Source organism: Apium graveolens, chromosome 11 (genome assembly GCF_009905375.1).
Source record: "Apium graveolens cultivar Ventura chromosome 11, ASM990537v1, whole genome shotgun sequence".
NCBI classification, from domain to species: Eukaryota; Viridiplantae; Streptophyta; class Magnoliopsida; order Apiales; family Apiaceae; genus Apium; species Apium graveolens.
The window spans coordinates 192,240,109-192,249,860 of record NC_133657.1 but is presented as its reverse complement, the minus strand read 5'-3'; the positions used below and the strand labels follow the sequence as shown (position 1 = coordinate 192,249,860).

At 34.0% G+C, this 9,752-nt stretch overlaps 1 protein-coding gene across 1 annotated transcript; it reads right to left on the bottom strand.

Moving 5' to 3' along the window:
• Positions 1 to 4,402: 4,402 nt before the first annotated feature.
• On the bottom strand, positions 4,403 to 5,461 carry LOC141696340 (uncharacterized). Its single transcript, XM_074500494.1, has one exon. The coding sequence runs from the start codon at positions 5,459 to 5,461 to the stop codon at positions 4,403 to 4,405; it is 1,059 nt and encodes a 352-aa protein (XP_074356595.1).
• Between the last annotated feature and the right edge of the window lie 4,291 nt (positions 5,462 to 9,752).

Below are 9,752 nucleotides of genomic sequence, written 5' to 3'. Positions count from 1 at the left end.
GGTTATGTTGATCATAGTCGAGGGCTATATCATGATTTTTTATTTGATTTTCTGGTGTCATTTTTTATAGTATTTTCATGTTGATTGCTATGTAGGATTGAGTAAGTTATAAGCATAGATTTGAGCTATGATTCGTCAAGGGTGGTTCAGTTTTTCTGTCGCGTTGAGTTTGGCCGAAAATCAAACGTGATGTTCGAATTTTTGATCGGAAATTATGATCGGTTGATTGTTTAGTGATGTTATAAATTAATATTAGTTGTTTTAATTTTGAACGAAACCCAACTGAAAAATCATTCAAACAGAGTTATTTTCATCACAATGGGAGCCTCGCCAAAATCTGTAGTTTTACCAGAGTGTCTTATGTTCTTCGTGACCCAGAGTTGTTCCGATTTTCTAACCTAGAGTCTACATTGTTTTGATCCACAAGAACGAAAGACTTTTTCCTAAAAATTGTTTTTGATTTTTGATTTATTAAAATTTAAGAAATTTATTTTAAATCTAATATTTTATTTAATAGTTTAATTTTTTAATAATTAAACTGAATTGTTTTTAAATTCCAGAAATTGTTTGCTTTATTAATTTCAAATTATAATTTGATTAAATTATTTATAATTTATTTTAATTATATATTTATTAATCTAAATGCTTTGATAAAATATTTAACTAAATGAATTTATTAAAAAATAGTTATACAAAATATATTTATTTTCCTCTTCTTAAGTTGTATAGCATTTAAACGTCTACCACTTTCTTTACCTGAACAAGTGCCCTTATTTTGAAGGATTGTTAAATCACTTCTAATAGGATCGTACAAATGTGACACTAGCATAAATGATATTGAGCAATTTTTAATACTGTACTGGAAAGCAACGGGTGAGATTACAATAATGTGAGCTCAACCAGAAATTCATCGGAGAAACAGGGATAAACCATTACTGATGAAAATGATTTCCAAGTTCCAACAGGACACTCCTAATAGAAGTTCACCACAGAAACAATAATGTGTTTCTCCAAAAGTTTCAACTTTTAGAGCAATCATCTAATAGTAGAAGAAATTAATACCCCAATATCCATTTAATCTATGCGATCTCTGTAATTAGCGTGGTGATTGAATAATTATCAAAATAGTGGAACAAGATATAGTAAGGCACTAGGATAAGGTAAACTATAATTTAGAAAAAATAGGAAGAAGATGTAGTTTAACAGTATAAACACACACACTATGCACACACTATTCCCAGATATCTGAACAATACACATGAGTATTTGCAGAGATAAACTTGTTGCTGAACTTTGATAATAATAAAAGTTAAGTTATTACTACAGACTCGATGCATACATATAATGAAAAAAGAACTACTACTCCTATAAAACAGGAACAACTCCTATTAGTACTCCACCACCTACACGTACTCAACCGCTCCTACAAAATAGCTAAATAAACTGTGACTTATTCAAAACACAGAGAAATACGTTTGCCAAACACCAATGCAAATAAACAAATAAACCATATAGAGTTTAGATTATTTCCAACAAATCTCCCTGTAATCTAAACTCCTTTCTGCAAGTTTCTGATTCCAAGTAATTCACGCATCCTTTCGAACTTAATCATTGTCATAGATTAGTTAGCACATCTGCTCATTGTTCCTCACTTCGAACATGCTTCACAATAATTTCACCACGCTCTACGCATTCCCGAATAAAATGATATCGTATATCAATGTGTTTACTACGTCCGTGAAATAGAGGATTTTTAGCTAAGTCTATTGCTGATCGGTTGTCAATGTAGATCACCACGGCTCCAGGCTTCATGTCAGTTATTTATGTTAATAGATTTCGTAACTGCACTCCTTGGCATGCTGCTGCAGTAGCAGCCATGAATTCGGCTTCACAGGAGGACAAAGCAACACATCTTTGCTTTTGGGATACCCATGTAATCAGACTTTCATTTAAATAGAAAGCCATTCCACCTGTACTCCTTCGATCCACCACATTGTTACCCATGTCACTGTCTAAGTATCGAGAAAATAAGTAGTTACATGTCCCCTTTGAATAAATCAGACCATACTCCAGTGTACCTGTGATATATCTTAGGATGCGTTTAGCTGCATTGAGATGAAGAATAGTCGGCCTCTCCATAAAGCAACTTACAACACCTACTGAAAAGCTATATCGGGGCGAGTATGAACCAGATACCTCAAACCTCCTACCATGATTTTGAATTCCGTAGAATTAACTGGCTTTCCCTTCTCATCTTTATCATTCTACACCTTTGGTTCCATGGGAAATTTAGCAGAATTGCAGTCCTTCAGTCCAAATTTCTCGAGAAATCTCTGAGCATATGATGTTTGCTTTAGCTTCCTGCATCCCTCCTCTTGAATTACTTCGATGCCTAAGTAATGAGACAGCCTTCCAAGATCACTCATATCAAAGATCTCACCCATCTGCTGTTTAAACTTGTTTACATTCTTGATGCTAGTTCCCGTGACCATGATATCATCTACATATACACCAATGAGTAGCACCTCCTCTCCTTCACATTTTGTATAAACAGCGTGCTCTTATGGGCATTTAACAAAACCCATTCTCTCGAGAACCTTGCTGAGTTTTGAGTACCATGCTCTCGGTGCTTGTCTTAAGCCGTATAGAGCTTTCACCAGTTTATACACCATCTGCTCTTTTCCTTCTTTAATGAACCCTTCTGGTCGTGTCACATACACCGTCTCCTCTAATTCGCCATTGAGGAAAGCAGACTTGACATCTAAATGATCTACTACCCAACCATTCTTTGATGCTAAAGCTAGTAGAAGCCTTACTGTTTCCAGCCTAGTTACTGGTGCGAAAACTTCGTCAAAATCTACTCCCTGCCGTTGAGCATACCCCTTTGCGACCACCCTCGCTTTGTACTTCACGATTTCACCCTTTGTGTTCCGCTTAATTTTATACACCCACTTCAAACCAATTGGCTTTTGTCCTGGTGGAAATTCCACTAGCTCCCACGTCTTATTTTTTCAATAGCATCAATCTCGTACTTCATTGCCAACTCCCATTCTTTATCTTTCGCTGCTTGTTTGTAATCTGTAGGTTCTTCAATTCCCAGCAACAATAGATCATCTTCGAGTTCAATTTCCTGTGTTTCATTATAAATCTCATCAAGTAAATGAAATTTAATGGGTTCATTGCTGTCACCTGATGATGTACTGATTTCATCAGTATTTGAGCTTAATGGACTGATACTTGATAGACTGTTACTCATTGTTGCACCACTTTCACCGTTCCCCTCCATTTCGTTACTAGAGATGCTGGCACCATTCCCTACTGTTCCATTACCAGAGAAGCTTGAGCCTTCACTGAATTCTTCGATAACCCCTGTAACATTTTCAACAGCCACCGAAAAGGTTCCACCCAGTTGTTCACCTTCTTTTCCTTTATTTTCCCACTGCCAAACTCTATTTTCTTCGAACACAACATCACGTCTCACTAGTATTTTTCCACTAATTGGATCATACAATCGTGAAGCCTTAGTCTCGGGTTCTCTACCAAGGTAAATAACCATTTTACTTCGGTCCTCTAATTTCGTTGTATGCCCACTTTGTACTTTCATATGAGCGACACACCCAAAAACTCGAATGTATGACACATCAGGCTTCTCTCCTGTCCATACTTCGCGAAGAGTTTTCCTTGTCAGAGCTCTTGTAGGTAATCTGTTCAGCATATATATCGTGTGCCTTACAGCTTCCCCCACAACGTTAAAGGCAGTCTCATCTCCTTCAAAAAAACTGTGTGTCATAGCTACAACGGTACGATTTCGGCGCTCTACAACCCCGTTTTGTTGGGGTGTGTAGGGTGCAGTAAAATATCGTATAATGCACATGTCCTCACAAAATTATTTGAATTGGTTAGAGCAAAACTCCGCTCCTCTATCAGTTCTTAGCACCTTGATCTTGTTTTCCTTTTCTTTCTTAATCATCACTCTAAATTTTTTGAACGCTTCTAAGACTTTGTCTTTGCTTCTTAGCATATAGGTCCACATCATACTAAAATCATCAACAAGAAGTAGAAAATATTTGTTAACTCCCAATGTGGCTGGAGTAATTGGTTCACAAAGATCTCAATGGATCAATTCCAATGGTTTCTTTTCATGAAAAGTTTGCCTTGCTCGGAAACAATCCCCTTGCCTGCTTCGACATCAAACAGCCGGTTCACATCTCCTTTGGATTTAACAATTTAGGTATCCCATATGCCATGTTATTTTTAGACATTAGTTTGATTGCCTGAAAATTTACATGGCCAAGACGTAAGTGCCATAACCACTCTGGATCTTTCAATTTTGACAGCATGCAACTACCTTTGTTTGATTCCATTATGATCTTGTAAAGCCGATTTGCAGATCTTCTAACCTTCATGAGCAGCCTTTCCTTTTCATATGAACCAACGAACCATCCCCAATTTTCACTTGACCTGTGATACTTTCATCCAATTCCTTGAACTTCGATCGTAACCCAGTCATATGGTTACTAGCTCCGTTATCCAAATACAACAAGTTGGATTTAGTTTGCATCTCAGAATCTTTGCTTAACTTTGGTCGAACATCTTTCTCATTCAACAAGAGTGTTCGTTCTTCCACTTTTTCTTGTTTTACCATAAGCAAAGCAGGTTCATTATCATGGATTTCTGATAAGTTCACCTCTTGATTTGTCTCCCTACCTCGTTGTGGTTTACGACAAGTTGCAGCAAAATGTCCATAGTTGTGATAATTAAAACATTTTACCTTATTTGTTTCTCTCACACCATGTAATCCCTGAGACCCTCCTCGAAATTTCTGGTTTTGTGAACTATCAGTTCCTCCTGTACTTGTTCTCTTTAACCATTCCTCCTTGGTTAACAATAGTTGCCCTCCATTTGTTTCTCGCTTTGTCCACTCATCCTCAGTCAAGAGTAATTGATTTCCAAGCTTCTCTATTTGGCCACGAGTTTTTTCCTCATGTGCCTTTAATGATCCCACGGCCTCCTCTATTGACATCTCATTCAACTTTCCAAATTGCTCCATTGCAGAGGTTATTTGCAGAAACCTATAAGGGACAGCCCTCAACAGCTTCTTCACCACACAACCTTTTTCAACAATTTCACCCAACGCTCGTATATTGTTTACCAGGTCGTTTAACAACATACAGAACTCACCGATAGTTTCTGTCTCCTTCATGCTAAGCACCTCAAACTCTGACTTGAAGGTCTGCACCTTGGCCTGTCTTACGCGATCGGAACCTAGGCACATCATTTTGATGGCATCCCATATTTCTTTTGTTGTATTCTTAACAGCCACTGACAATAAGATGTCCTCCGGAATGGATTGATAGATGGCTGCCAAAACCAACCTATCTTTCTTTTCCTCAGCTGTAACCTTTGGATCTGCAAGCTCCACTGCCTTCCAGGTGTCGTGTGCTTGCATATTAACCTTCATTTTCGTCAAGGTTAGTTCAGATTTTCAGTCGCGTCGAGTTTGGCCGAAAATCGAACGTGATGTTCAAATTTTTTATCGAAAATTACGATCGATTGATCGTTTAGTGATGTTATGAATTAAAACGAGTTTTTTTAGTTTAGAACGAAACCCAACTGAAAAATCATAGAATTCGAGTTATTTTCGTCCCAATTGGGGCCTCGCCGGACTATCGACCTTCGTCAGAATCTGTTGTTTTACCTGCGGGTCTTGTGTTCTCGGTGACTCGGAGTTGACAATGTTTCGATCCATAAGAAACAAACACATTTTCCAAAAAACTAGTTATGGATTATGATCTATTAAAAATTCTAGAAATTCTTTTTAAATCTAATATTTTATTCAATTAATTTTTTAATAATTAAATTGAATTGTTTTTAAATTCCAAAAATTGTTTGCTTTATTAATTTGATTAAATAATTTCTAATTTATTCTAGTTAATTATTTATTAATCTAAATGGGTTGATTGAATTTTTAAATAATTTGTTTTATTAATAAATAGGTAAATGAATTATTTATAATTAAATCAAATAATATTTTCAAAAATATTTTGACTTTTTAAAAATATATAAAGGTATTAAATAATCAATTAATATTATTATTATTTGAATTATTCTTATGTTATTCATAATAAATAGACTGTTTGTCTGTTTAGTACAAAACGAACGCATCTAGACTCTGAAAAATATTCGGCTTCCATTAAAAATACTTTCGAGACCTAAATCTTTTTGTGTCGAATGGTCGCTTATTTTGTAAACATCTCTATGTGGCGTATTTACCAAAAGTCGTATCTTGGCTTGATTTCAATTTTAAACATACCAAACTGAATCGATTGAAAAATTGAATTACATGTTGCTTGAATTATGTGTTTATGTGTTATTTGAATTATGTGCCTACATGATTTGAGATTCTTAAGCTTAAATATTTTAATTATGTGTGGACTATCGTATGGATAGAAGATAGAATGTTAGAAAAGGAGTTTGTCGAGTAATTATCGTGTAGATGATTAATGATGTATCTTATAATTATAGATGCGGATCGTTCTAGACTATCATGACCAAACGTTGAAGTCAAAAGAAAATATTTGAATGGTAATGCATGTTGGGTTTGTAGCAATGACATGAGTGGCAGATAAAGAGACTTGAGGGAATAAAATATGATGTTGTCATCAGATGTCAGAATGAGATTGTTGTGTTAAATGCGAGTGCGCATAATTTTTAAGGACCAAAGGCAAGTGTTTTACCCTTGTTATAATATCATAATAGTAAAATATTTTGCATGTTAATATGTTTAGCTTTACGCATATATTCCTCATCAATTCTACTTTCAAAATAGTTAAATGTTTTACATATCAAACTCATTACTTATAATTATACAAGTACTTCTTTCACTATTCTATGTTCAGAATAGCTAGATGTTTTAACATGTCCGTATATGCGGAGTTTTGAAATAGACAAGTTTTCTCTATTCTAAATTCAGAAGCGATAAATGTTTTTATGTTTTAATAAGACTAAAGTTGTGTTGTTAAAGTTGTGTTTTTAGTGTTCCTGCCCAAATGAATTTGGGGAATAGAATCAATAAGGGTGTCAATTATTATGGCTCCTTTCAATAAAATGTTTTAAGATTGGGAAATATCGGGGGGTTAGATAGTGTAATGTACAAATCGCGTTGTGTGTCCTCAACAAAACAAATTTGACAATTGGATATTTCTAATTTACAGGAGCTTGAATGACATCTATAGTTTTTTGTTGTTTTGTCTCAGGCTTCTTGAAAGAAAATGAACTAGTCAAGATTAAAACAAGGTGATTAGGTACACCTAGTAAATCGGTACAACCATACTAAACACGGTATACAAACATATGCAAAAATTAAGTAGTCAAGATGCATAAGCACAAATACAGAAATAATAGTAAAAAATAAAATTTGAAAATTTATATATATATATGTGCGTGTCTATGTGTGTTCGTATGAATATGCACACACACAAATAATCGACAATTGCATCGGATATATCTATACACGCATATAATCAAATAACGGACAACTAAAATAAAATTTTACTAGTTTTTCATCGGAGCTCCTAAGTCCACACATTATTACATCATTCCAAGTTTGGACACAACCATCTTATTTTCAAAATTTGTTATCGGTTGTCAAGAGCATCTTCGTTATTTTTTATTTTTAATAAAAAATGTTTTTGTAGATAATCACAATTCTGGGTGAGTTAGAGGTATGTGGCGGTGTAATAGGTAAGATAACTGATTTTCATCTTGACTTGTATATTATTGGGATATTTGTGCAACATTAGTAGAATTACTTGTACAAGAAATGATGGACATAAGTTAACTAACTTTCATGCCTTTTTTCTTTTTAAGTCTTCTAATATTATTGTAAAAACATAAAAAAAATGTCTAACCTTGTTTGTATTATATAAATTAGGATTAAAAAACTATCAAAGTGGCAAAAACATCAATAGCTATTCTATTTAAACTAAATCAAAATTTAGAATAAATTTGGAAAATATTACAATGAATGACATAAAGTATTAACTAACAATATTTATTATAGCTTCTTTTCTATCAAACCATAAGTTCGATAAATTACATGAAATCACGCACTATTTTTGACTTCTATTAAAAGCTCCCTCGAATGTCTTTCTTTCAAATTTATCTAAATTTTTTTTTTCCGTTTACATAAAATAATTCGAGGATATCTCTAAGATTTGCCTTCAAAACATCATTAATTTCTTAATTTTTATCGTTAGATAATATATATAGACTTAGGACTTATCTGGAGACTCGGATAATTTACTCTCATACATAGACTCTGACAATGTTCTAGACTAGGATATGATACATAGACTGTGGTTATTCGTCAGTTGTCTAGATTATGATTTTAAAATCTATTTATTAAGTAAAATTTTTGATTATGTAGAGAATATGTTGTGGCCATCTTTTTTATGATTGTTAACCTTTCATGTGCATCTTTAAATTAGAATTTATGGTGGGAACAAGAGTCGTAGTATGGTGCAATATTATATTAATTTATAATATTAATAAAATATTTCTATATGTTATTGTAGTTATAAATATTATTAATCATATCTCATTTTCTATATGGCTTAATCTATTACTGAGTAACTTTGTACTTCAACATGAGAATTAATTCAATTTATTTTAGAAAAAAATTCTTAAGATAATAAATTTGAACAACATGATGTATCTTCTTCAAAAATACAAGTTTTCAATATTAAAAAGTGGTGAAACATTTACCACAAGCCACCAACTTTAACATAAATAGGTGAAAAAAAAGGCTAGTTCAGATGTTTTTTTACTAATCATCAGAAGTGGACTGGCGACTTCTCTTAATATACTTTTTGGCCCAGACTTGCTTCCCATAAATGGAGTACTTGGTCTTTATTTAGGGAGGAGAAATGTGTGGAATGATGGAAGAAGAACGGCAAACCATTCTAGCGTACAATGGTTGTTCATCACATCGACACATCTTGCATGTAGATGACCTTGCTAAAAATCCAGTGTTCCACGGACGTAGTAAACACATAGATGTGCGCTAACCACTTCATCCGAAAATGTGTAGAGAAAGGTTCCATAGTTATCAGACATGTGAACACAGAGGCACAACGAGCAGATATTCTTACAAAGCCCATGTCAATTGTTAAGTTTGAAAGGATGCGCCAGCTGTTGGGAGTCAAGGACCTTAATCAATTTTAGATTAAGGGGGAGTTTTTGGAATATTAATTTAATGTAAATATGATTAATTCTGTTTTAATAATAAATCAGCTGTGGTATACGTGGTTATATGCAGTTAGAATATGTCTTAGTAGTTGAGTCTATCTAGAGAGGTAATGGAGATAAATCAGGTATTAGTTCCTGGTTTATAGTTGTTAGTTTCTCTTGTTTTAAACCATTCAGCATGTAGTTCATTTTAGTCATCCTCTTCAATTATTATCCATTCAGAAATATTAGTCAAGCACGTTTGCTTATTGTGAGTCTATATTACTATATCTTACACTTATATCTGGTATCAGAGCTGATACATACAATCTGTCTGTACACTCATGGAAACTAACAAGGGAAAGGAGGGCTCATTTGGTTTAAGTTTTCCGATGCTCAACAAAACGAACTACACAGCATGGTCACTAAAAATGAAGGTTTTCATGCAAGCTCACGGCGTGTGGGATGCGATAGAACCTAAAGAAACTACAAGCAGCTGTCGAGGATAAGGTAGGATAAACGTG